General features: G+C 50.2%; 2 protein-coding genes across 2 annotated transcripts in view; one reads left to right on the plus strand and one right to left on the minus strand.

Annotated features, from left to right (window-relative positions):
- Positions 1 to 18,561, plus strand: part of LPIN2 (lipin 2) — a 56,507-nt gene extending 37,946 nt beyond the window's left edge. The window contains exons 7-20 of the mRNA XM_060027768.1: positions 2,707 to 2,855; positions 3,002 to 3,101; positions 5,944 to 6,131; positions 8,336 to 8,429; positions 10,437 to 10,506; positions 11,216 to 11,305; positions 12,026 to 12,108; positions 13,182 to 13,326; positions 14,613 to 14,761; positions 15,401 to 15,487; positions 16,454 to 16,606; positions 16,893 to 17,007; positions 17,609 to 17,712; positions 18,013 to 18,561. Coding sequence (XP_059883751.1) covers positions 2,707 to 2,855; positions 3,002 to 3,101; positions 5,944 to 6,131; positions 8,336 to 8,429; positions 10,437 to 10,506; positions 11,216 to 11,305; positions 12,026 to 12,108; positions 13,182 to 13,326; positions 14,613 to 14,761; positions 15,401 to 15,487; positions 16,454 to 16,606; positions 16,893 to 17,007; positions 17,609 to 17,712; positions 18,013 to 18,157 — 1,672 coding nt within the window. The 3' untranslated portion in view covers positions 18,158 to 18,561. The remainder of the gene's footprint in view (positions 1 to 2,706; positions 2,856 to 3,001; positions 3,102 to 5,943; positions 6,132 to 8,335; positions 8,430 to 10,436; positions 10,507 to 11,215; positions 11,306 to 12,025; positions 12,109 to 13,181; positions 13,327 to 14,612; positions 14,762 to 15,400; positions 15,488 to 16,453; positions 16,607 to 16,892; positions 17,008 to 17,608; positions 17,713 to 18,012) is intronic.
- Positions 18,562 to 23,041: 4,480 nt separating this feature from the next.
- The window catches only part of EMILIN2 (elastin microfibril interfacer 2), a 50,431-nt gene continuing 46,274 nt past the window's right edge, over positions 23,042 to 27,198 (minus strand). Inside the window, exons 6-8 of the mRNA XM_060028742.1 lie at positions 27,101 to 27,133; positions 26,401 to 26,529; positions 23,042 to 24,684 (exon numbers count right to left, since the gene is read on the minus strand). Of these exons, the coding sequence (XP_059884725.1) occupies positions 24,347 to 24,684; positions 26,401 to 26,529; positions 27,101 to 27,133 (500 nt within the window). The 3' untranslated portion in view covers positions 23,042 to 24,346. The remainder of the gene's footprint in view (positions 24,685 to 26,400; positions 26,530 to 27,100; positions 27,134 to 27,198) is intronic.

Here is a 27,198-nt window from a genome sequence, read left to right on the forward strand (position 1 = left end):
AAGAGGTAATTGGTGGTTTGGTTTGGCCTCGGCTGCCCGAAATCTAGGTGGTAAATCTCTCCAGGGTTTCAGTTAATACTCAGGGGCTGCCGTTGTGTCTGTGCTCCTGACTGGGACCTGCCGCACTCAGAGGGGGCTCAGGCGCCCCTGGAGGTAACTCTGACCTCCTCCCTCTCCCGGCCATGGCTGCTCAGGCCCCTGAGAAGCATTTATTGAAAAACTTACGAAAGCATTAAAATCAGTGAATGACTAAAGTTAACCCCTTTAATGACTAGGTGTGTCAATAACGTGACGTAGAATCCCAGACAGTTACGTTTAACAGAAAAAATTAGACTAGAGAAATGCTCACACCTGAAACATCTGGTTAGTTAAGGCCAAGCTACTGTACTTTTGGTGCAGTAATATGGACCTTAAATAAATGCACACCAGTTACTAGTGTGTGTTCTCTTCCTTTGATTGTTGATTGGAATCCTCTAACAGTTAGAAGACAGAGTGCAGCTCCTGGCTCTGCAGCTCTCACTTTGGAAAGTAGTTGACATCCATCAGAACATTCTTACTGTTGAAAAATATAAAGTTGACATTGATACTGGTTACAGTATATCTGAACACTGGCTTTGGGCCTATTTTTAGGGAAGTAAAACCTTCCCTAAAAATATTCAATTGTCACATAGAGCCAAACACCTACTTCACTTTGCAAAACATGCCAGCACCATAAGTTAGACGATCACAAACTGACTTAATAGCCACTACAGGTATGGGCCTTCAGGGTCACTCAGAAGCAGTTCATTTAAAATAAAAGAATACGACTGTCAGGGGTGTTTGTGGCCACATGTGCTCACCCGGCCGGTGAGGAACTAGGTACCTGCTTCTTCCTAGCTCAGCCCATCTTCTCAAATCACCTGTGCTACTCTAAGAACTGCTAAGGGGGTATCCCGTGTTCCGGTTTTAGTCCAGGGAATAATGACCCCTGTTCTCGGCACTCAAGGCAGGAATAGACTGGAGAGATAGAACACCGAGTGGTGGTTTCCACCATGGATTTGGCCTCATTCTTTTTTCCCCCAACTTTTTTTTTTTTTTTTTGCGGTACGCAGGCCTCTCACTGTTGTGGCCTCTCCCGTCGCGGAGCACAGGCTCCGGACTCGCAGGCTCAGCGGCCATGGCTCACGGGCCCAGCCGCTCCACGGCATGTGGGATCTTCGCAGACCGGGGCACGAACCCGCGTCCCCTGCATCGGCAGGTGGACTCTCAACCACTGCACCACCAGGGAAGCCCTGCATTTGGTTTTTGTGTTTAACCTTTTTTGTTTAGAACAGCTCGTGTGCTTGTGCGCACACGAGCGCACACGCACACACCCGCCACTACCACTCTTTCCCTCTCTGCACCCATGATACTGACCTTTTGAAGAGCCCAGGCTATTGTCTTGTGTACTTACTTTCTCACAGTCTGGATGTATCTGATTGTTTTTTCAAAGGGACATTCCCGTATTTCCTTAAACTGGAACTTAAGTCTTCTAACATTAAAAAAGTAAAAATAAACAAGTGAAACTAAGTTTACTAACGTATTCTATCTAAAGCAGTAATTTCAAACTATTATAGTTTTAACAAGTAATTAATGTAGACGTTATGGAGCTATTTTACATTTTTTATAGTAAGCCTTGGAAAGCTGGTATGTGTTTTTCGTTTTTTTTTAAACATCATTGTTCTTTGGATATATACAAATTAAAACCAGAATGACCAGAATAAAAATAGTAGCGCCATCATATGTTGGTGAGGAAGCAGAGGCATTGGATCATAATTTTGGGAAAATATACCAGACAAGTGAAAATTACGTTCACACAAAAACCTGTGCGGTAATTTTAATAGCAGATTCATACTTGATAGTCTCAAACTAGAAATAACCCAGATGTCCTTTGAATGGTGAATGGTTAAGCAACCTGTAAATAAGTGCTTCATACCATGAAATACTAAGGGAAGAAAAGGAACAAACTAGTGATAATACGCAAGAACTTGGATGAATCTGAGGAAATTATGATGAGTAAAGATAGCAAGCAAGCCAATGTGAAAAAGTTACATGTGGTATGATTCTATTTATATAACATGCTTGAAGTTACCAAGTTAGAGAAGGGAAGAACAGATTAGCGGCAGCTGGGGGTTAGCAGTGGGGTGGGGGAGGGAACAAGAGAGAAGTGGGTAGAGCTGTAAACGGTCGCAGCAGGATCTGTGTGGTGACAGTATTTTATATTGACTGTGATGGTAGACGCATGAAATGCACGTGTTGAAATAGCACAGAACTAAAGATAAACACGCACACACTTCTCACGTTTTACAGACCTCACTCAGATTAGGTCAGGTCACGTGCACAGCAGCCACGTGTGGCAGTGATGAGTGGGCAGCACAGCTCTAGAGGCGTGATTGGATTTGGGTTAAATATTCTTTATTTTTTGAATTGAAGATGCTCCCTACTGCATCTCATCATGTCCCACTATGAGATGCTAACCGTGATCCTGTGTCGAAGGCGTTGACTGCCAGGTTTGCCCACGGTGAGGGGTCCTGCCCTCGGCAGGCACCGAGTGAGCACCCTGTTCCCCGCAAGCCTCCCCTCGTGGCTTTAGAATTATGGCCTCTTTCTCCATGCTGGTAGTCACATCAGGTTCGGGTTCGGTCTCCTTTGTTCGTGCTGTAAATATAATAAACGTTAACCTTCAAGTGTAAACGATTTAGGGCCCAGGATTATTCACGTGAGAGCAGGTGAAAGAATGCGTGACTCAGCGCGTGTTTATTGGGCGGCTGTCAGGAGTGCGACCCTGACGCCCTCTTCCATTCGCGTGGATGATGAGAACCCACACAGGGAAAGAGGTTAGTTGACACCTTTAAAAATACAATGTAATTCCAATCGTGGTCTGTTTTATTCCTTGCAAACCTTTGTTTTCTTGCAGAGTTGTAAATGAAGAATAACCAAGTTCTCATCTCCAATGGTTTTTTTTTTTTTTAAACAAAAACAGGTGTCCACAAGAGAAGCCAGCACCAGGGACCTGATGATATTTACCTGGATGACCTGAAGGCGCTAGAACCTGAGGTCGCAGCTCTCTATTTCCCCAAAAGGTAGTGGATTTTAGATTGAAGAGTGGGCAGCTCTGAAATATTCTCTGTGTTTCTAGAGCAGAGCGTTCTGTCTGAGAAAAAAGAGCATGGGGATGGTATCCTTTAGCTAATAAGTTGGATGATTGCTTCAGATTTTGGAAAATTCAGAAATTGTACATGTGTTGTTTTGACTATAGTGATTTGAAATTAATAATTTACCTATTTATGAAAAGATTTTCAATACAGTAAGAAGGTAAGGTGTACTAGTGAAGCCTACGTAAGGGCCTAACAGTGGGTGTGACTTCAGTTTAGCAACTCCTGTTCATTAGCATTTGTTTCCTTTACTATGTATTTTAAAGGTAAAATATCTTTATTCAGAGATGCTTTGCAAAGAAGGCCTCCACTCTTCAGTGAGTCTCTGCTTGCAGTCCTGGGTCTGGTGGGGCCCCTTCTAGGGCCTGCGCACCCCTGGAGCTCAGCTCTCCGCAACCCCTGGCACCCCCTCCCCCTTCTCCTCCGTGACTCTCACCTTGGAATAACACCGAGATCTCAGCAGCGATAGACTTGCACTGTTTTCCCAAGGTCACTTCCATTCTTGGGGAAATTCCATGATAATACTCCATCTATGATTATAAAAAACAATTTACTTTTCTCGTGAGAAGTATGGCTTGAATATACTGAGCCATAGTCACACATAATTAAACATTTTTAGGTAAATTATTGAAAAGCATGTCTTAAGTTTTTATTTAAAATAGAAAGATGGGATTGAAAAGAAGATACTTAAATTTTTACAGATAGTTTTGGAAGATCCTTAAAACTCCTTCCTAGCTTTCTGCCCTACATTGTCTCCAAGTATCCACTTCTTTTGAAGTAATAGCTGGGTTTTTAAGGTGAGAGAACTGAAAACTGGTCCTTTTTTTTTTCCAATAAGAAAGTTAAAATGTAAGCTGTCTTAAAATTATCTCTTTGTTTCCAATCTCCCAGTCCTTAATCATTTATTTACGCTGGGATTCCTAAGACAGATTTCTTAGTTTCCCTTTTAAAAAATGGGGAAGCGTGACTACTGCAGTGGGGCCTCCCTGTGCTGTTATAACTTCACCATCTGGGACCGTTGCCATTCACCAAGCCTTACCTCAGAAGCTGGTTGTTTCTAGAGACATTCATCAACACTGAGAGACAGTGAGATTATTGAAATGCTTGTAAGCATTTGTTTTATCATCGTGGCCATTGCCGTCTTGACTGAATAGCCAGTATTTGTAATTAGAGCTCAACTTTGCCCTAAATCACATCAGTCTCTTGGGTTTGGCGGCCTGTTGAGTCAGGTGGGTCCTCTGTGCATTTAAGTGGTGGCGTCGGTGAGGGTCACACCAGCTGCTCTGACTGATAAAACTCAAGACCTTGGTGGCTTGACCACAGCAGTTGATTTCTTGCTCACGTGATGCTGTTCTAGTGCTGGTGTTTGGTGGGAGGCCTTGCACACAGGCTCAGGAGCGCAAGCTCCTTCCATCCTGAGCCTCCACCATGCCCTCCGGGGCCTCAGTGGGGAAAGGAGAGGATCACGTGGGGCAGTTTACTCAGGGGCCCAGCTTGGGGAGGACACAGCACACGCCTTCTGTCCACATGGACAGCTCAGTCATCTGATCAAGTGGCCACACGTGACTGCAGGGGGGGCCTAGCCGTGTGCCTAGGAGGTTGAAGACAAGGGTGTTTGTGTTTTACTCCAGGGGTCGGCCTGCACTGGGACCCCAGCGTAACAGCAGGTTTTGCTGCTTTAGGTGGCTTTGGCTTTTTCACCATTTCCAGTGAGGAACACATTCTGTTGATCCGATTGATCTCAGTATTGTGATATGTGTGTACATTGCTCTTAGGAGAGAGAATTCCCAAAAACCTAAAGCTTTCTTCAGAGGCTCAGATACAAAACATGATCGTGTTCGAAACTGCTTTCTATTTATGACATAGCTGTACTCTGCTGCCACCTACTGTTCAAATTTCAGATTTTTCCCTAACGGTCATATAACTTCACTGGATAGCCCATACATTCATATACTGGCTTTTTTTAAAAAAAAAAAAGTAAAAGAATTTGAAAATTCTGGAACAGTATTTCAATGTGACGTTGAAATAGAGCAGTAAACATTCATGACTAACAGACTTAACGGCGTCATTTCCTTGGGTTTTTTTTCTCTCAAACTTATGCTCCATTACAGAAAGTTTCCTTTAGGATCAGCTTCTAAAACCTTATTTAGAAAAGTGAAAATATTGAATACCCTCGACTTTGGTTCTGGCGCTCACTAGTGTAAAACAGCTTATTTCTAGTTTCTCACTACATTTTCTTTCTTGAGGTGTGTCTAGGCTCCTGAGAATTTTCACTTGGTTAATTTCTTTGTTGTATTTCGTGAAGTAACAGATGATTTAGAAAAGCCTTGTTTTTAAAAATAATACAACCTTGGACTACAGCATTTTCTACAGGATGTATATAGCACTGCAGCCTTTTCTAGGAAGTTAAGATCAAAAGGTTTTCAAACGTCAGATTTTTCTTAATTACTCTGTCATTTTCATCATACGATGTAAATAAATGCTTATAACTCTTTTGCCCCTTTAAGTCAGAGCTGCCACCTTTGAAAAGTTCGCATTACTGTGAATGACGGTAGTGATGTTTGTGACGTGTTCGCTGTATCCAGTTAATTCCTCAGCAGTGCTGTTAGGTCATTTCAGGGTCATCTGTGATAGGATTTTCAGCACTCCCTAAGGAAAGCCGCGTCCGATGGCAGGTCAGCCTGCTCCTGTTCACAGCGCCCAGGGAGCCCTGTGGTTGGGAAGCTGGGAACGCGGGCAGCTGTGTGAAGGCCATGCTTTCCTCCCGCAGCGAGTCGGAGCCCGGCTCCAGGCAGTGGCCCGAGTCCGACACGCTCTCTGGCTCCCAGTCCCCACAGTCTGTGGGCAGCGCGGCCGCCGACAGCGGCACCGAGTGCCTCTCAGACTCTGCCATGGACTTGCCCGACGTCACCCTGTCCCTCTGCGGGGGCCTCAGCGAGAACGGAGAGATTTCTAAAGGTAGGCCAACAGTCACGCCTGCCCCACTGAGAAAGCAGCCTTGAGCCGTTGTGGGAATCCAGCTCGCGGGGTCTTGTGCAGGTAACCGGGGTCCCCCTTTGCTGTCGGACTCTTGGCCCTTCACTTAGGTACCTTGTGTTGGGGTGACGCCACAGGTAAATGGGTGGGAGACGGCACGTGTCTGGGGCCGAGGTCTTGGGCGGCCCGCCTGCTGGGCGGCCAGGGTCAGTGCAGCTCTGGCCACCTTCTCTTCTGTAAGGTTGTTGGAAGAGTAGTTGTGGGACTGGGGCCTGGCTGCCCCGAGTCTGAGACAGGAGAGGAGGGCCTGAGGCTGCCAAAATTGATTGTCTTCTGAGTAGATGGATGTTTCTGGCTAAAGGTAGAAGGGATTACTTTCTGTCTCATCTTGAGAGTTGGCGCAGGAGAGTAAAGGTGCTCAAGACAAGACAAGGGAGCTGCTTAGCGGGGCCGGTTCAGACGACTCTGCTGTGGCTTGAGCAGCCGTGTGTACGTCTGTCCCAAGTTATTTGGCCTTTCTGGTTTTCCCTCCTTTTGTAAACTGAACTCTTCTTAATGTTTTCTCAGTTTGGCTAGTGGCCCTTGATTGACTTTCCTCTAAGGAAAGATTTTCTTTTTACAACTAACATCATCCTTCATCTTCTGCATGTGGCAGGCCAGGCACCCTGAGCCTCACGTCTGTGCTTCCCTGAATCTTCTTTTTCTTAGCGTCACAGGGTGATCGCTGTGCCTCTTTTCCACCTCTTAATTCTATTTGTTTGTTTTACTTTTTGCTAGAAATTAAGAGCGTGTTATTACGGCCAGTGGTTCCCTCTAGGGACAAAGTTAAATAGGTCACATTTTAATTATAATCCTCATAAGCCTTCACTTTAAAAAATATAGGTGGAGGAGGGGATATACAATTTATGTAAACTATAAAATTTATACTTAAAAAGAATATTGTTCACTTAGGTAGAGTTTGTCATTGGGGGAGGCAGAAACGGCAAGTAAAAGTAATAAATATACAGACTGCCAGGAGGAGCAACCCCAGGGAGAATTGCCTCTGTTGGCCTGCATCAGAGCGCAGGGTTGCGATCAGCATACAGAAGTTCATGCGCAGCTCTCGTTTATTCTGCAAGAGCTTGGAATTTATTTCTTGACGAGACCCTACGCCAAATTCTGGTGTGTGTTTGGTTTCTTTCCTCCAAGCATTGTAAAATGTTCTGATTGTTTTTTCTAACGTAGCTTGTACTTGTGCACTTAACGCTGTAAGACCCCCATGAGTATTCCCCAGGTATGCAGTCTCTCCTACTTAGAAGAATGAAGCTCAGTTTTCACTGGTTACGGAGTGGAGCGTGTGCACGTCTGTGCCTTCGTATCTTCCTCCCTCTCGCCACATCTGTAATCTATTTTCCTAGGAGTCCTGGTTTATCCCTTTCTCCCATTTTTCTTTTTTTTAATTTTTTTTACATCTTTATTGGAGTATAATTGCTTTACAATGGTGTGTTAGTTTCTGCTTTATAACAAAGGGAATCAGTTATACATATACATGTGTTCCCATATCTCTTCCCTCTTGCGTCTCCCTCCCTCCCACCCTCCCTATCCCACCCCTCCAGGCGGTCACAAAGCACCGAGCTGATCTCCCTGTGCTATGCGGCTGCTTCCCACTAGCTACCTATTTTACGTTTGGTAGTGTATATATGTCCATGCCTCTCTCTCGCTTTGTCACAGCTTACCCTTCCCCCTCCCCATATCCTCAAGTCCATTCTCTAGTAGGTCTGTGTCTTTATTCCTGTCTTACCCCTAGGTTCTTCATGACATTTTTTTTTCTTAAATTCTATATATGTATGTGTTAGCATACGGTATTTGCCTTTCTTTTTCTGACTTACTTCCATTTTTCTTTGTTTGTTTGTTTGGTTTTTGGTTTTTAGTTTTGTTTTATCCCATCTGCGGGAGGAGTGGTAGCAGAGGAGGAGTAGAAAAGAAGTGTTCTTTCTTGTCCTGGGGGGGAAAAAAACCTCAAGTGTCTGACATTTGCTTTTGATGCATATAAGAAAGTTAGTTGGTGGGTTTCTTGTTTGTTTGTTTTAAAGGACTTTTCAAAAATCTTATCGTCCCTTCAATGTAGGTGGTATTGTGATAATCTCATATGGGTATTTGTCTATGTAAGCTCTAACCAAGTGGATAATTATTGTTTTACCCTGCAGAGAAATTTATGGAGCATATCATTACTTACCATGAATTTGCAGAAAACCCTGGACTTATAGACAATCCCAACCTTGTAATACGGATATATAACCGGTAAATACTCTTGCTTTTGTAATTATTAAATACTCTTGCAGGTTTTTTTCCCCAAGTGCTGTTTTTAACCATTACAGTCTTTCTTGCTATAAAATATGACATTTCATATAAACGAGCTAATGGGCAGTGAGTGACTCTGAAGTGAAGGTAAAGCCTCAGCTTTATTTTCAAATGAGGTGTTGAAATGCTACTCTGTTTTATATTGGGTGGGCCAAAAAGTGCCTTCAGTTTTTTAAGTAAAATTAAAGGCACATTTTTCATTTTCACCAAGAAGTTTATTGAACAGCGTATTCACCCTTTTGTTCCACTACCTTCTGCCATTTTTCAGGCAACTTTGTAATTCCATCTTCCCAAAACTTTTTATCTTTTTTGAGCAAAGAACTGTTCCAGGTGCCTTTTGCAGTCTTCCAGGGAATTGAAAATTTCTTCCATTAAGAGAATTTTGTAAAGACCGAAATGAATGGAAATCCGAAGGTGCAATGTCTGGTGAATACGGCAGATGAATCAGAACTTCCCAGCCAAGCTGTAACAGTTTTTGCCGGTCATCAAAGAAATATGCGGTCTTGTGTTATCCTGGTGGAAGATTACCCGTTTTCTGTTGATTAATTCCGGTCGCTTTTTGTCAAGTGCTGCTTTCAAGTTGGTCTAATTGGGAGAGGTACTTGTTGGAATTAATCATTTGGTTTTCCGGAAGGAGCTCATAATAGAGGACTCCCTTCCATCCCCACCACATATACAACATCACCTTCTTTGGATGAAGACTGGCCTTTGGTGTGGTCGGTGGTGGTTCATTTCGCTTGCCCCACGCTCTCTTCCGTTCCACATTGTTGTACAGTATCCACTTTTCATCGCCCATCACAATTTGCTTTAAAAACGGAATGTTTTCATTACATTTCAATAGAGAATCACATGCAGAAATATGGTCAAGAAGGTTTTTTTCCCTTAACTTATGGGGAACCCAAACATCAAAGCGATTCCCATGACCAGGCTGGTGCAAATGATTTTCATACTCATACTTTGAGTATGTCAGCTATCTCCCATGTGGTATAACGTTGATTGTTCTCAATTATGGTTTTGGTTTGATTGCTGTCAACTTCAGCTGGTCTGCCCTGACTGTGGAGCATCATCCAGCGAAAATCTCCAGCACGAAACTTCACAAACCACTTTTGAAACGTTCAGTCACAGCACCTTCTCCATACACTGCACAAATCTTTGTATGCGTTTCAGTTGCATTTTTACCTTTCTTGAAATCATAAAGCATAATATGCTGAAAATGTTGCTTTTTTCTTCCAGCTTCAGTGTTAAAATGGCTACACAAAAATTCACCAATTTTGATGTCTTTCTTTCTTTTAAATTTATTTATTTTTGGTTGCATTGGGTCTTCGTTGCTGCGCGCAGGCTTTCTCTACTTGTGGCGAGTGGGGGCTACTCTTCGTTGTGGTGTGTGGGCTTCTCATTGCGGTGGCTTCTCTTGTTGCGGAGCACGGGCTCTAGGTGCGCAGGCTTCAGTAGTTGTGGCGCGTGGGCTCAGTAGTTGTGGCTCACGAGCTCTAGAGCACAGGTCAGTAGTTGTGGCGCACGGACTTAGTTGCTCCACAGCATGTGGGATCTTCCTGGACCGGGGATCGAACCCCTGTCCCCTGCATTGGCAGGCGGGTGCTTAACCACTGCGCCACCAGGGAAGCCCCATAAGTCTTTTTTTAAATGCATGCTGATGTGACACCTGTCACAATACAATCTAACAAAATTGTTTCAAATGAAGTTAAAGACAACTGAGTGCTACTAGAGCCATCCTACGGAAATCACCGAGCAAACCTTTTGGCCCACCCAGTACATTGTGCTGCTTCTCTGCTCAGAGAAGTTTGGCTTGAAGCAAAGATTACTTATGTGGCAAGCAACTGAGCTGATCATCTTTTCATTGAAGAGAATAAGGCATTTTATGTGGTATTTCTCCCTCCCGCCCTCTCCTCTCTTGTGTGACGGTCTTGCACGGTTTTACTCTCACAGTTACTACAACTGGGCGTTGGCGGCTCCCATGATCCTCAGCCTGCAGGTCTTCCAGAAGAGCTTACCTAAGGTGAGATCCTCCGCTGTTTGTTGCCCCCCTCAGAGGTATCTACAGTATGTAGTGCTTCGAAAAATCCAGATGTGCATATTTCTAAACTGGGTACTGTTCAGTTTGATTTAATATTCTAAAATTAGTATTATCACTCAAATTATCTCATACCCCAAAGTGTAGGAAATTACCTGGGCTGCCATATCTTTGCCATTTTTACTAGATATTTATACCGGTTTCTGATGATATATGAAGGTTGAGAGATTTTACTGATTGTTAGTTAAATATAGGATAAGTGAAAACATTTCCTCCCGTTAATATGGCAAGAAGCAGCAAGAAGAGGGTGATGTGGCCGCCAGAAGCGTGGCATCGGTGTGGTTCACTCAGCTGGTGGTTAAAACATGTAGAACATGAAGCTTTGCTCTGCATCTGTCCACCAAGACGACATCATCAGCCTAGCTGGTCCTCGTAACTCATGAGAACCATGTTTCCCAAGGGTAGAGAAATGAGAGCAGGCTGCCTGCCAGCCCCTAAGAGGGCTGCTCCTACGTAGCCAGACCACCCAATCTCATACCACAGAACTGCCACAAAAGAGGACAGTGTCCATCTTTCAGAGAAGTCTGGGAGGTGTGGAAAGCGTTGCTCACCATCCTGCACATTAATGGTTGAAAGGAGTCGAGTGCCTTGTGACTGACAGATGGCTAGACTCACCTGTGTTGATTGTTTTCAGGCCACAGTTGAGTCCTGGGTCAAAGATAAGATGCCAAAGAAATCTGGTCGCTGGTGGTTTTGGCGTAAGAGAGAGAGCATAACCAAACAGGTAACTGAGCTGGAGGTGATCCTTTCCATGGGCTGAAAAGAAGTGAATCTTCTTTTTGCCAAGCACAAGTCAAGTTGGGCCACATGATGCTCTTTTAATAATAGTAGTCACCGTGTTTAAACAGTTACGTGTGCAGGGCTGATGCTAGGTGCTTCCCATGCTGCATTACCTCTCACCTTTACGACAGCCCAGCAGCGTAGGTGTTTGGATTCCTGTTTTACAGGTGAGGAAGCTGGAGCACAAGGAGGTGATGTAGCTTGACCGAGGGCACGTAACTGGTGAGGGCTGGAGCTGGGCTGTGACCTTAAGTCTGCCCCAAGAGCTGATGCCGTTTCCACCGTGCCGCGTCACCGGCTGGAAAGCCAGAGCTTGCCACCTTCCCCCGCTGGAGGGAGGGGCATCAGTCCCCTCTGTTCTGCAGGTCCAGCATCCCTGCCGTGGACCTAGTTTTATTATGCTGTGTGACTGAGCCGGTGCGCTCTCAACAATTCCTGCCCCTGACTTTGTGGAGGCAGCTTTCTGCACAAACAGCATATGACTTCTCTCTCAGGTTTCTGTCCTTTTGGCTCAAACTAGAGGAAGTTTGTTTCTTAAGCGTTTTTAAGTTGCGGATTCAGAAAGCAGTTTTGCTCGTTCCTGGAGAGAGCTACTGTACTGAGGAACTTTTGCTTGTCCGTACGGGGAGAACTGCACATTGTCATTGTTATCTTGCCGTTCCAGCTGCCAGAGGCCAAGGAAGGGAAATCGGAGGTGCCGCCGCCCATCGACCGGCCGTCGAGCGCGAAGGAGCCAGCCAGTGGCAGGTGGGGGCCCCCGGTCTCTCCAGGCTCCCCCGCCTCGGCCACTGCATTCAAGCTGACGTTGGCCGTTTTGTTTAATTCTTAGTCAGAAATGTCTTTGTCCTGTGGACGTGCATGACAGTCAGTGGCTTCCTTCTGCTGCTCAGTTAGCAGATGATAACTTCCGCTTTTCTTTAAAAAATATCATCAGCTTCAGGACTCCCCTGGCGGTCCAGCGTTAGGACTCAGCACTCTCACTGCTGGGGCCCCAGGTTCAGTCCCTGGTCAGGAAACCAAGATTCCGCAAACCGTGCCGTGTAGCATGGGGGTGTGTGTGGGGTGTGTGTGCGCGCGTGTGCGTGTGCGTAGACTATGTCATCAGCTTACAGTAAATATACTCCTCACTGCTTTCTGAATACCTTGCTCCTGTCCTGGAGCCATGGACTCGGATGCCCTGAAATGCAGGCCTTTGGGAAGCAGATCTTGCGGAATTGTGAGATGTGCTGTCCCTGGTGCCCTGCTCCCTGGCTGTCAGGCACAGCAGGGGAGATGTAACAGGATCTGAGTTGGGCATGGGTCCCTTTCATTTCTTGGAAGGAGTAGAGCTGCCTTGGACATGTGGATTGGCTGCCCCGTGGATTGGTGCCACGACATACCCCATTCTTGTTTCTGCCACCCTGTTTCTTCCTCCATCAGGTTCTTTTCTCTTCCCTTTTCTCTAAACACTTGGGTTTGTCTATCTTCTTGCTCTTTACCCTCTTCTTTTGAAAGGACTGTATAAAATCTTGTTAGTTTCTTAAATCACTAAGAAAGATTTTAAAGATTTGTATCTTTAGAAACATACACATCCTTTTCAACAAGAATCAGCGGGCCTAGTAGCATTCACTGGTTGTAGCAGAAAATGGCCAGTCACAGTGGGCGAGTAACCGCCGGCCAGTTGTAGAGGGAGGAGGAATACGCAGGTGTGTACCCTGGGTCTGGGGAACGGCTCCTCCGAGAATGGATTTGGGATCTCTTTCTCTTCTTGATCCTAAATGAAAAGCTGTCGTCTGTAAAACGTCCCGCTGCCTCTTCAGTAACGGGGTTGTGTTGAACAGGCCGGCTGAGGAAGACTCGTCGAGTGACGAGGGGTCCCAGGAGCTGGAAGAATCCATCCAAGTGGACCCCATCCCTACGGAGCCACCGAGCCACAGCAGCACCACCTCCTATAAGAAGTCTCTTCGTCTGTCCTCAGACCAGATCGTGAGTTGCATGTGGTCTGGGTGGATCCAAGTCACGTGAGCTCAGTAACTGTTTAACTCGACGGGTCTCCTCTCCTGTCCGCCTGGCCCCAAGCCTTACACACGTGGCCCAGCGTGTGGTCGTGGAAATGCTCACCTATGTCCGGGACAGCAGCGTCCCTCACACTGGGACCACCTGAGGACCTGCAGCACGCTTCCTCCTCCTTCACCCCCGGGCCTCCCACCTCCGTGTCTGGGAGTGAACCAGGGCATCTGTGTTCTCAGCCTGTTTCCAGGATGAATGTTTTTTTTGTTGTTGTTTGTTTTTCTAAAGAATTGTGTTGCATTCTTTTTCCTTTTTTAATTAATTTTTGGCTGTGTTGGGTCTTCGTTTCTGTGCGAGGGCTTTCTCTAGTTGGGGCAAGCGGGGGCCACTCTTTTTTTTTTTTTTCGGGGGCCACTCTTCATCACAGTGCGCGGGCCTCTCACTGTCGCAGCCTCTCTTGTTGCGGAGCATAGGCTCCAGACGCGCAGGCTCAGTTAGTTGTGGCTCACGGGCCTAGTTGCTCCGCGGCATGTGGGATCTTCCCAGACCAGGGCTCGAACCCATGTCCCCTGCATTGGCAGGCAGATTCTCAACCACTGTGCCACCAGGGAAGCCCCCTCCAGGATGAATCTTACACGTCTGGCCCAGCACTGGGCCACACACTGTCTTTTAGGAGCCACAACCATAGGGAAATGACATTTTCTTACTTAGATGCAGTTTCCCCCTTCCTTTTTATTTCCCACTCCCTGACTTCCACCCATTTTCAATATGAAATTGTCCTGCTGTGCTCCAGGGCAGTCCCGGGTACAGAGGAAAAGGTTGGCGGGGGGCGGGGCGGGGCGGGTTGTGATCAGAAGAGTGCCTGGCACCTAACACATGGTTCAGGCAGTGGCTCGTGTGAGCCATGGGCGCAGCCCCGAGCCATCCTTCCTGAGCTGGGATCCCAAAACGCTGCTGCTGGTTTGGGAAATGTTCAGATTCTGTTCCAAAACTGTGTTTTCCGCTGATTTTCTTAGCTTTTTTTTTTTTTTTAAATAGTTACTATGTCTTGTGTATTTCCGTCCGTTCTTTCTGTGTTCACACACACACATTTATGTATTTAAGAGGCTGGGATCCTTTTTCACGTAACATTGTATCATAAGCAGTTTCTCTGACCACGTATTCCTGGAAAGTGTGACTTAATTGTTGCATGTAATTCCATCCAAGTGATGTGCTATTAATTTTCAAAACTCTGATTTTTATTCTTATACTTTTTATAAAAGGCAAAACTGAAGCTCCAAGACGGCCCAAATGACGTCGTGTTTAGCATTACAACCCAGTATCAAGGCACCTGCCGCTGTGCGGGGACCATTTACTTGTGGGACTGGAACGACAAGGTCATCATTTCTGACATCGACGGGACGATAACCAAGTAAGCAGGAGCCTTGGGGTGACAGGGAAGGGGGCCCAGCTCAGTGTGTGGTGGTGGTGGGGGGGGGTCCCTCACCTGGGCAACTAGCTACCATCAGGAGAGTTTTTAAACTGTACACACTGAGATGTCCTGAGTGCAGTCCCCACAGAGTCATCTTATGGAGGGAGGAAATAGGTGGGACTGTACAGACGTAACGTCAAAAATGACACTTGGGGAATTCCCTGGAGGCCCAGTGGTTACGAGTGCGGTGGCCCAGGTTCAGTCCCTGGTTGGGGAACTGAGATCCCGCAAGCCGTGCAGCGCAGCCAAAAAAAAATATTAATGATAACTTCGGAGAGGATTTAGTTATTTTGTCTCCAAATTCTGGTATGGGGGGAAGAAGAAGCTGTTGAGATTAGGGAGGAGAAAAACAGGATGTGTGGTGGTCAATTCCCTCATGTCTGATTGCTCTTCTGCAGCCCTGGACCCCTGGTGGGGTCCTTGTCTCCTGTGCACAGGCCAAGGAAACCACCGTTGGGCATTGTCCCTCCACCTCTCCCCCGTCCGGCAGCTGCTGGCAGCTCGTATTTAACTAAATAGGTAAACACTTGGCTTTATATGCTTGGTTCCTGATACCTTTGTCTGTTTCTGCCCTCTTAGGTCTGATGCTTTAGGACAGATCCTTCCACAGCTGGGTAAAGACTGGACTCATCAGGGTATCGCAAAGCTCTACCATTCCATCAATGAGTAGGTATCCCGACCCACGTGTCTGGTGAGCTAGAATTTTGCTTGAAAAAGCTAGAAAAAGAGTGTTCATCAGCCAGTCCACAGAAATCTTGTTCATGCGCCAGCTATTCCCGCTCTCCTTTCCCACCCCTTCCTAGAGCCTCACACAGGGGAAAGTGTGAGCCGCCATCTGTGGGACAGGAGCTCTGTGCCCGGCATGGTATGCGTTGTTACGCATGTTAACCTTGTCATCTTGTTTTCACAGGGCTGTGGGTTGTAGGCACTGCCTGTGTCTATAATCATAGCTGTACTTGGGGGTTTTAGCTGTAATTTAACAGGAGAGCCAATTTTCAGGTTTGGTTTTTTGAGTATTTTTAATTGTATTGCTTTAAGTAGGTAATGCATGCATGGGATAATCAATTTACCACGGGGCCCTCTCTGTCAGAGTACTTTTTTGGTGAGAAAATAGTGCCTTGGCCTTTGTGGGATCCCAATACCTATGAGTTAAGTTGATCTGCAGAATTACAGTGTCTTAAGCACAAGTTGAAAATGTCATAATATGAAAATTATGAGTATGTCAGTTACCCAGGTAAAGTTTTGCTCCTTGTTTTATAGAATGATTTGCATTCTGGAAATTGCCTATATAAGTGAAATCCTTTGTATCTTTCATCTATAGCAGATTGTTTAAAGATAACCTCAAATCTTTTGTCTGTTTTGTAATTTGGCTTCCATGGACCAGATGCTGAAGCTGTATCATTACTTGTAAATTTAGCGTAATCCCTAGTTGCATGTACCTCCATTTTCCACCCATGGCGTTTTTGATGGGATGGTGAGATCTTTATAATCCTAACAATTTTTTCTATTAAATTTAAGAATTTGATTTTCATAGTAAACGAGAGGAACTTTATTTGGACCTTTAAAAAGAAAAACGCATTTTCCCCCCTTTAGCCAAAGCACACGGGCTAAACAGGACGCGTTCTCTTTCAGGAATGGCTACAAGTTCCTGTACTGCTCCGCCCGCGCCATCGGCATGGCCGACATGACCCGCGGCTACCTGCACTGGGTCAACGACAAGGGCACGATCCTGCCCCGCGGCCCCCTGATGCTGTCCCCCAGCAGCCTGTTCTCCGCCTTCCACAGGTGCCTCTGTGTGCGTATGCGTGCGTGTGCGTGCACCTGCGCGCACACGGGGGCCTGACGAGAGCTTCTGCATCTTGGTTCCGTGTTGTTCTAACTCACACATAGCTCACCTGGTCTGTGTCAGACACGGTTGAGAAGTCAGGTTGGCAAAGAAGGAGAAAGATACCGGTTATGAAGGATTAAAAAACTGGTTGGTTGTGAGCACTGTAAAGTCTTTTTAGGACCACACACCAAGGAAAGCTACCGTTTTGGATTTGGTGATTATATTTGTATTTTCTTCTCCTAGGGAAGTAATAGAAAAGAAACCAGAGAAGTTCAAAATTGAGTGTCTAAATGATATCAGGAATCTCTTTGCCCCGTCTAAGCAGCCCTTCTATGCGGCCTTTGGAAACCGTCCAAACGTAAGTGTGTCTTCTGGGCTACACACTTGGATGTGGTGTGTGAAACTCGGAGGAGTGTACTTTTAGGGTATAGCCCTGTGTTAGTTCTCAGACCAGTTGTATAGGCACAGTGAATGTCTGTTCTGCTGATATCTGCTGTAAATTTTCTCCAGCGGTCAGGAAGGGCCTGTCGGTGGAGATGTGCCCCAGAATGTAGGTGTGTGACAGAGGGCACACCCTCTGTCTCTGTGGCTTCCATTCCATTTCCTCAAGCAGTTCCGACTCATGTTCTGAGTGATTCTAAGCCGAGTCTTGGATTCACCCCAGAACCAGGTCTCGAGGGCCCCCCTTGATTACCGCTTCCCATCTGCTGCTCCGAGGCCCCTGGCGTCTCCGTGGCGCCCAAGTCTTCTGGCTTCCCGAGCGCCCTCTGCGGTGGCTCCGCTCTTGAGTTCGTGTGTGTCCAAAGCTCGGCTCCAGTGGCAGCGCTGCGCCGCGCCAGCTTCACGTGATTTCCGCACACAGTCTCCCGTCGAGGCGATTTTCTGGCTCCCAGGAACCGCAGGACCATCTCCTCATTTCTTCTCTCTGTAACCACCCTGCCCCATGTTTTCTGCTGCAGGATGTCTACGCTTACACACAAGTTGGAGTTCCAGACTGCAGGATCTTCACCGTGAACCCCAAGGGTGAGCTGATACAAGAGAGGACCAAAGGAAACAAGTCATCGTAAGTGCGTTCCCACCCCTCAGCCTGGAGCCCCGCAGCCAGGGGCCAAGGATCAGAACCGCACCTGCCTCTGCAGGCTTTCCTCTCTGCCGGGGTGTCTTCTCCTCTGCCGTAGCTGTTGGGGGGGGTGCTGAGGGGCCTAGACTTTGAGGAGGGTGGCAGTGCCCTGAGAAGGAGGCCTGTCTGGGATCCTTCCCATCTGTGGAATCTGAGTAACTGGCTGTACAACCTACAGTCTGTGCTCCCAGATGAACTGATGAGTAACAGTTGCTGTGCTTCTTCCCCACTTCCTTCTGCCAGGTATCACAGACTGAGCGAGCTCGTGGAACACGTGTTCCCACTTCTCAACAAGGAACAGAATTCCGCCTTTCCGTGCCCGGAGTTCAGCTCCTTCTGCTACTGGCGAGACCCGATCCCTGAGGTGGACCTGGACGACCTGGCCTGAGGCCGCACCTCCAGCGGGAGGCCCTCCGTCACTCGCCGCGCAGCAAGGGAAGGTGACCAGCCCTTCTGCTGGACAGAGGACATGGGGTCCCCTCCCAGCCACAGGTGTGGGACAAGACGTGCTGACAGTCGGGCACCAGCAGGGACGGGAAAGCTGCTGGGGCTGGAACCGCCTTCCCCCTTCCCCCTCCCGGGCCCTGAGGGGCTGCTGTTCGGTGCCGCGGCCGGAGCCGCGAGGGGAGCTCGGGCCTGAGGCCGGAGGCCTGGGCTCTTTTCACTGGCCTGTCCTCCCACACGCTCTGTGTTGTGTGCTGGGTGCTCCTTTAATTGCCTGATTTAAAAAGAAGAAAAAAGAAGCTAAGAGTGGACCAAAATGTTGCACAAAGTAAAGTGTTCTAATTTCCACTGGGCAGTTGAAAGTGTTTCTCTCAAAAGGAGGGCCTTCTTCAGGGGATCAGGGTCCAGTGGTGATGTCGGTCCAAACCGCCTGTGCACGTTTCTTCTGTGGCTCCTCCCTCCCTGCTCCACGGAAACGGGACGCTTGCTCGGGCCCCCGGGGTGACAAACGCGGGCTTCGGGGGAACATAAGGTCCTTATATCATTGCCTTCTCCCCTGTGACTCTTCCACGGTGGGGACCTGAACTGAGGTGTCGTGTCTCGGACTGGCAGGAAGGAGCAGGTCTTGCAGGATGTATGTGATGCCCGTAAGAGCCTTCCTAGCAGCAGGAGTTGGTTAAACAGCAAGGAACAGCTCTGTTCTTAGGGAGGCCTTGGAAATGCAGGTGAGCACTTGTGACGGGTCCTGGGAAGGGTCCTTTCTCCGTCCCCCTGCCTGCAGCCCAGTTTCCCAGCCTGGTTGTGATGAGCTCTTGTCGGACCCGAGCAGGCCGCCCCAGAGAAGGGGGGTTCTGTCCACAAGCCTCTGCAGAGCTGTGAGCACGAGCCTGCAGAGGTGAGGCTGGGTGTGGACGGTCCCCTTGGTGTTAGAATCGAGAAAACTATTAGACAGGAGCTCTCCTGAGAGCAGCAGGGCCCACACACAGCCCTGCGTTGGGTGAGAGAGCAGTGGGCAGGTTCCAGAGTGGAGGGCGGGCGCCCGATGGGAACGCTGCAGAGCAGTGCAGGCCCGGCCCCCGGCCCCCACGGTTTCCTTTACCACGTGTGCTTTCCCTGTGCTGGTCTGGCAGGGGCACTCTTCCTTGTAGTTTGCTCCACCGAAATAATAGCTGATCTAGAGCTGGGGAAATGGGGGCGGTTATTTTCCAGATTGGAGAGTTGAAAGTCCCTGACTCAGTTGAGCCGCGTTTCCCAGTGCTGTTGGGTGCAGGGACGATGGCACAGTCCCCGGAACGCAGCTCTCAGTGGCAGAGGCTGACGGAGCCACACACGCTTCCTCCGGTGCAAACCGTCCCACCGTAAATAGCTCAAGGACTCATCATTTAAAGAATTTATTTATGTACAGTAGGTCAGGGAAAATAGGTTGTGCTTGTATGAAGTTCTGCCCAGTTAGTGAAATCAATTCCTTGTACGGTGGCCCTGCAGTTACTTCATCTCATAGATGCCATCGGCCTGTCGCCCCACGTTTGCTTTAGGCAGTTACCCTGAGCTTCGTAGGGCTTTGCTATGTGCGGTACGGAAATCTTGATAACGCACCTTCTGTAGTCTTTTGTTGGCTGTCCTTTAAGGAGTTTCTGACTAGACACTTTCTTTTTTTCGATAAGCTCTTCTCTCTGGACACAGGGGCATCTTAGAGGGTCGAACCTGGGAACCCAGGTCTCCCGGCCCTGCACTGAGGGTGGCTGACCCCTCTGCCTGGGGGCCATCAGCACTAGACTTTATCATTTTGTCACCGCAGATTGATCCAGTGGGTACATATGCTAATTAACCTGAGTCTTTTTCCTTATTTAAAGGAGTCCCTTTTGCTGAAAGTAGATGATTACTATTACTATAGTGTTAAGAAAGTATTAAGTTTGTGCTGAAAATCCATTGCCATTTGGTACAAATGACATTTGTTCTTTCTGTGAAAGAGAGATGCCCTCGAGTGTGTTTGTACACAGACCCTTCTGATGGGAGCTAATGAAGGAGCAGCAGCCTCTCGCTGCTTTCGGGGACTGGCAACGTCACGGGGGGGGGGGCGGTGGCGAGGTGGACTGGGCTCTTCTAATCGCCTTCTCCGCTGCTCCACTGGTGAAATGGCCGTGGCCCCTTTCCCTCTTTCCAGTCCAACCCAACTTGAGTATCTGCCTTGGTGTCCGCGTGCTGAAGCTTGTATGGCTCTAGTGTTGACATCTGCATCTCTGCAGGGCTTACGAAGTGCGCGCGTGGGCCCAGAGCATGCAGACTTGGCCCGCGTGTCCGTATCGTGTTTGCTGTGCTTTAAAGTGCTTTAAAACATCTGCATAGTTTTCAGCTGGAAAAAGAAAAAGCTTACTAGTGTGATGTCATGAAATGAAAGCTGTTGACAGTCTAGGAACAAGAGCCAGCTCACCATCCGGAAAGTACTCGTGCCTTTGGCCGCACGTGGCCCTTCTGGAGGGTGTCCTTGAAGCTGCAGGCAAGACCGAAGAAATGGGCAGAGAGTAAACTCTCAGGTTTTGCAAGTTGGTGAAAACAGACTCTGCCAGGGAATTTTATCATCTTTTCAAGTATCATCATAGTTACTCTGGGAAGCCTTGTCTTCCTCTGTTTTAGAGAATGCTGGGTTTAATGAAACTGGTTGAAGATTGAGTTTTTGTTTAAAGTAAGTGCTCTTTCCAGGTGAAAACTACTTTTTTTGGTTTGTTTTAAAGGTAAGAAAGGGAAGGGAAAACTTTACTCTTTTAATTTAATCATTACGTTCAGTCTGTGATGACATATTTGATTATTAGGCACAGCAGTGCCACTAACAAGTTTTTTAAGCTGTCAGAAATTGTAAACATCAGTTCGGTACTTAGTTTATGGCGAAGACAACTGTCTTAAGATAAATGGCTCATTTTGGTGCAGTGTTTGATGTTCAAAACAAAATGTTACAACAATAAACGAACGTAAACTGAATGCATCTGACTCTCTCCTTCAGAGGACATTAAATCCTCTTCTCTAAACTCTTGCCAGAAATTGATAATTTCCATAAATTAGCATTTTGATCTTTGCTGACACTTACATTTGTGTATAGAAAGGACTTCTTTTTTGGTGTTTGTGTTTATAAAACCTGACTCCAGAGTGAGGCTACACCCACAGGAGCTAACCTCTCTTGCTTTGTAGGTTCTGCCAGGCAGTGACCCATTCATACATATGTGATTTCTAGGGGAGTCTCCCTGGCACCCTCCAGGCTGCTTCCCCCGCCCCTCGGCCCTTCAGGGGTCCCCTGAGCGCCTTGCATTAAACCCTTCCTCTGGGTGAATACTACTTAGCCGTCCTGATGTTTTCATCAGCTGTTAGGAGAGTCAAAGTGGTCTTGGATCAAAAACCACATCCCCCGTGTTATGTTATTCGCGTATCTTTATCCCCCAGACGGCTCAGCACACACGGAGCCTGCGGGCTCTCCCTAGCCGCTGGAGAGTGCGCCTCCGCCTCCACGTGGGGAAGCTGCCGCCACTCGAAGCAACAGAGTGGGCTGGGTGAGAGGTGGGGGGTGGGGGGGAGGAGGGAGCCGCGGCTCTGTGCGGTGTGCTCCGCGAGAGGAGGGAAGAGCTCAGACAGGGAGGTTCACGATCAGGAACTGGAACTGGCCGCCAGCGCTTGGGCAGGAGCGGGGGAGTGCCGAGAGCCCGTCTCCACCACGGCCCCCGCTGCGCCACCAGACCCTGCGCTGTCCTTTCCCGTTGATGGGATGGGACGGGGACAGCGCGCGTGGATGTGTAGGAAGTGGGTGTGGATGCGTGTAAAGCCACGTTTCACACGTCTCTGATCACAAATACGTCTTTCCTTTCAAACTGCAAATTGTGAGAAATAAGATGATAGGGTCACTGAGAAAGGTTAATGCACTAACGCGGGAGTGACGTCAAATGAGGTTTGCACTGATTTGCGGTCTTTACCGCTGGTCGTCTTTCGTTGTTTTTCACCATTTAAGTGTGAGGCCATTTGCTGATGTTAGATGTGGGGGCAGAACGTCCCGGTCCTGTCTCTGCTTCTCTCGGGGGGGGGGGGGGGGGCCCTGACCTGACCTTCTTCTCAGCAACCCCTTGGTTCAGAAGTTGTAACCTTGTGCCTGATTGGAGTCCAGGGGCCTGGTCCACATGTCTCACTCCCAGGCTCACAGCGCCGGGCCGCTGACGTCTGGAGGAGCTGCTCCGAGCCTCCCAGCCTGAGCTCAGCCCAGATTGCTTCTCTCTGTGCAAGAGGACAGCCTTTCCCTTCTACAGACGCTGACTCCTGTGAACCACGGTCCAGCTTTCATCCCATTGAAGTCAACGCAGGACCTGCTGCAGTCGTGGATAGAGAGCGGAACTTCTTCGTTGTCAATAAATGAGTCAGGATGCACCGGCAGAGGGGGTGTTTCACTTAACTGCTCTAAGCACCGACTGTGGAGTGGAGGAAAGTAATTCTCTACCTTCTGTCTGCTCCCTGCCTTTCCGGCTATTGAGCATTTGTCCCCTTTGGCACCAGGTAAGGTCTTTAAAGGGGGTGTGAGGTGGAGAGGGCAGAAGCGTGTGCCCACTGGGTTTTCCTGAAAATGCTCCACTGCAGTGGGGTTTTTCCCATGAGTCATTTCTAGGAAGCCACAGCTAGCCAATTCACCAGCTGTAGAGATGGGACAAGCGTGCTGGCCCACCCCCATGCTGCGGACAGAGAGGCCCCGCCTTCCGTTCTTGGCCCCTTCGCCCTAGCTGGTGGAGGGGGTGAGGGAGAAGGCCGGCCTCTCTGTCCACTGGCCGCCCTGGGCTCTCATTTGCAAGCAGTCCTGGAAAAAACATTCTTACAGCATAAGAGAACCTTGGTGGCTTGATGTCAGCCAAGGAAACTTGTTTCTATTGTCCACATCTTTCCCTGGGGCTCTGGGGAGCCCCAGTGGCACTTGGTTGGCCAACAGGTTTTACCAACCTGATGAGCAAAGACCACGCGGAGCTAAGGGTCTGGTGTGGCCGCCCGTAGAGGAGTGAGGGGCCTGGGCTTCCCGGGAACAGAGCGTGCTCTCCACGGGAGGAGTCCTGCTTTCCTCAGATGACCTCGGTGTTCAGTGTGGTCGGTTTTGTGTTGGGCCTCTTGTTGCCTGGGAGCTCAGGAGTCCTTACAGCTGCATCTGCTGTGAGCTGGGCAGCTGCGGGTTCAATGTGAATGTCCAGCGCCCCCTGGAGGAGCCCCCTTTTCAGCTGTGGGGCTCACATGGGGACTCTGACCTCCAAGCACATCTAGTCTGTCTGTCTTTACAAGCCAAGAACAACCCCCAAGTGCACGGCGTGCATGCTGAGGGATAACAGTTGCATGGTTGAGATGAATTGACTCAAGCTTACTTTCTGCAGCCATTGAAGTCATTTACTGTAGTTTGCTTTTCGGCAGCAACTCTCAATCCAGAAGGCACCAGACTGAACTGGAAGTGTTTTACATCTTTATTGACACTCCCTGTCTTGCACTTAAGTCGTACATGTCATTCAAGGAGCCCAACAAGCCACATGACAGTCTCTCTCGTGTCCCTCTCAGCCAGGCAAACCCGGGGTGGGGGGGGGGGAGGGGGTGGCGAGCCAAACCTGGGACAGCCCACTGTCCACCCTAGGTCTGTGGTGGCACATGCCACTTCAGTGTTTAAACTCTTCTCCCACATGCAGGGTAAGTGAAGACAGAAGCAGCTGGCGGCAGCTCTGCTCCAGCAAAGCCTGGCCACTGGGGCCAGCTCTGCCTCCTCTCAGCGGCTCGTCCTTCTCCAGCAGCAGGGCGTGATCCCACCGGGCAGCAGTTGGAGCCTCCGCGGTCAGCACCCTGTACGCCCAGCACAGGCCCCTCGGAGAGAGCGCGGGCCACGGCAGAGCCAGAGGTGGGAGCTGGGAGACGCAGGGGAGGAGCCGGCGGGCAGGCAGGGGCGCTTCCGACTCTAGGCGTCGGGGCCACGTTGGCCCGTGGTTTGCTCCTTGCTGCCTTGGCAGCCAGACGTGGCCTTTACCTGGGGGAGGTGGTGGGGTGTCTGCAGGAAACTAGACCAGTGCTCCAGTCACACACACGCTGAATACATTAAAGCTGCCGAGTTCCTACAACTCTCCCCTTCCTTTGCCCGGCCACCTCAGAGGTGGGACAGGAAAGGATATAAGAAAACCCCACTAAACGTGGAGTACATTTCGTCAAAGTCTGTGTGCGCCAGCCTGCCCCCGGTCACCACGATGTTGACGCCGTCCCCTGCCTTCAAGTGCACGATAAGGTGGAACGCCCCCGGGCCCCCACAAGTGTGCACGGCCCCCTGGGGCCGGTGGTATTCCAGGAATTCTCTCTTGTAGCCGGCCGTGTGCAGCTGTGCCACGCTGGCGTTGGCGACCGAAAGGACGGCTTCCACGTACGTGTCCCTCTCGGGGGTGAGCGTGGCCGTGATCAGGTAGCGCCCGTCGTACGGAGCTGTGAAGACCCCTGGTAGGAGGAGAGCAGACACCGGTGTTCACGTGACACCATCACAGCCTTTTGCGACAAGCTGACAACCCGGATGAAGGCAGACCAGCCTCTGGGTTTGCCCTGAGTGGCCTGGGTTTGGGCTCAAAGTCCTGCTCAGCCTCCCCCCGGGAGGCAGGCGCACTCAGGGGCGCAGCCCCTCTGCATACTAAACCCACCCAACAACAGTGACAGCCCCCTTGGCCCACACTGCTCTCTGCACTGACCTGGTCCTCGCTGCAGACCCAGCAGCAGCCTGAGGGAAAACTGGCCCGTTCCCCCTCACCGCCGGTCCTGGCTGCCTCTGGGGAGTTTTCTCTGTCACTGAAAGCACCTCGAGGCCAACTTAGGATCGACCTCACGGGCACAATAGCCACAGAACGCCTTAGCTGCCTTCTGGGGAGGCAGGACCAAAAACTCCCCACAAGGTCGGTCATTAACGTAGGAAGAAGAGACACCGAGCCAGGGATGCAGCCACAGCCAGCCTTCCTCCGGTGGAAGAGCCAGGCTCCCTGCTGGACCAGTACCCAGCTGGCATCCACGCGCAGCCGCGAGCTGGTATTTAGACACGCTCTGGGGCTGGGAAGGCTGGGGAAGGGCTGGTCGGAAGTGGGGGGGATAAGGTTCGCAGATGTTGCCCATTTGCAAAGCAGCGGCACGTGGGCCCACAGCCAGACCCAGTGCTGGCAGGAGTGGCCATTGCCCAAGGGCTCCGGGAAGGGGGCTGGACATGGGCCACTGACCACGGGCTGAGAAGGAATCTAAGGGGCCTGAGTCTTTAACCTGCCCTGAAATGTGCCAGGCCGCCCAGCTCCCTTGCCCAGCTCTTCTCAGTAAATTTAGAGCCTGGGGACAGACGGACCCCAGCACTCCGGGCACATGGCCAGCGTCTGCTCAGGGTCACGCAGAACTCCCTTTACTGAAGACCTGCTGGAGAGAGCATGGGCATCCTGGGAACAGGAGAGAAATGAAGGTCACGGTCCCTGTGTGCCGAGAGCACCTGGCCTGTCGGCGTGGACAAGCTGTCCCCATAGCCGAGACTGCGCGGAGTGAGGGCCCCAGGGGAAGCCCAACTTGAGCACAAAGCGAAGCAGCCTTCTCACACCCCCGCCTCCAAGCCCGTTAAAACCAGAGTGTGATGCCGAGCTTCACGCCCCTGGGCCTGGAGGCCAGGAGCCCCGTTTTTCTACGCTCTGCACTTCATTCACTCTGATGCTCGCTAAAACCCGAGGCCCGTGGTCCTGAGACCCGGGGCCAGGGCGGCAACTCACATCTCTGCTCGCAGAGAGCCGATTCCTTCCCAGGGGCCACACAGAGCCCCGGCCACAGCAGCACGTGACACCCAGGTCCGCTGGTGCCTGTGGGCGGGGGGACAGCGGCGGACCAGGGGGTCCTGGCTCTCCTCCCGCAGGCGCGATGCCCACGGCCCCGAGGACAGCAGCCCAGGCACCGGGGTGGCCTCCCGTCCCCGCTGTTCTCGGGGGCTGGGGACCACATGGACCGAACCCCCGTCAGGGCGAGCGGTTCTGCCCCAGAGCAGGCGCCCCGCACTGCTGCTGACCCACTTGGGGCTCAGAAACCAGGAATCCCGCAGGCGGCGGCGTGGGCGCACCTGTCGTGGCAGCGGGGAGGGACCTTCCTCGCAGCCTCCCGGCTGGGAGAGGCCTCCCGAGCGGCCGTGTGTGCGGGCGGACTCACCGGTGCTGGGGTCGTACACGTCCCCGTCGTTCACCAGCACTTTGTTAAAGAGGACGACGCCCGCATCGCTGGGGAAAGGCTTCCGGGTGAGCCCCGCAGAGAAGGACACCAGAGACGGCGCCGGGACCCCTGGGCGGAGAGAGGATGCGCCTTCAGTCAGGCCCCGTGCCGAGGCCTGCGCGCCGTCCCGAGGGGCTGCCTGGGCCTTGCATTTCGCCTCAAAGTGGGCACACCCCCTCCTCACACCCTGGGCCCTGCATTTCGCCTCAAAGTGGGCACACCCCCTCCTCACACCCTGGGCCCAACAGCGCCCTTGTCAGAGGGGCAGGCAGTTGGTGGGAGTGCGCATGTGTGGATTGCGTTGGCCGCTGCGTGAGATGGGAGGCTTCGCGCATGCGTGGGCCTTGTGCATGATGTCTGGGGTGGGGGCGCTGAGGCCCCACAAGGTGCTTCTGTGTGAGCGCTTCTGAGATGAGAGCTGGGAGGCTGCGCGCGCACACGCGAGGCGGGGGCTTTGTGCATGCGTGATGCTATGCGGCGGGGGGTGGGGGCGGTGCACACGCGAGCAAGTGAGCCGGGGAGGGCTGCACCCGTGCTAATCGCCCAGAGGGAGGAGACAGGACCCGCCGTGGGGGCGGGGGGGGCGGGACAGGGGCTGCCCAGGACCACCCGCCTCGGCCTCCCGTCCCGGCTAACGTACCTGGGGAGGCTACAGGCGGTGACTTGGGGTACCCTGAAAAACAAAACGCAGATGCAGTGTCAAAGCCCTAATAGCGCACCTCATTTTCCTGAGCCCCT

Source organism: Delphinus delphis, chromosome 13 (genome assembly GCF_949987515.2).
Source record: "Delphinus delphis chromosome 13, mDelDel1.2, whole genome shotgun sequence".
In the NCBI taxonomy this organism is placed as follows: Eukaryota; Metazoa; Chordata; class Mammalia; order Artiodactyla; family Delphinidae; genus Delphinus; species Delphinus delphis.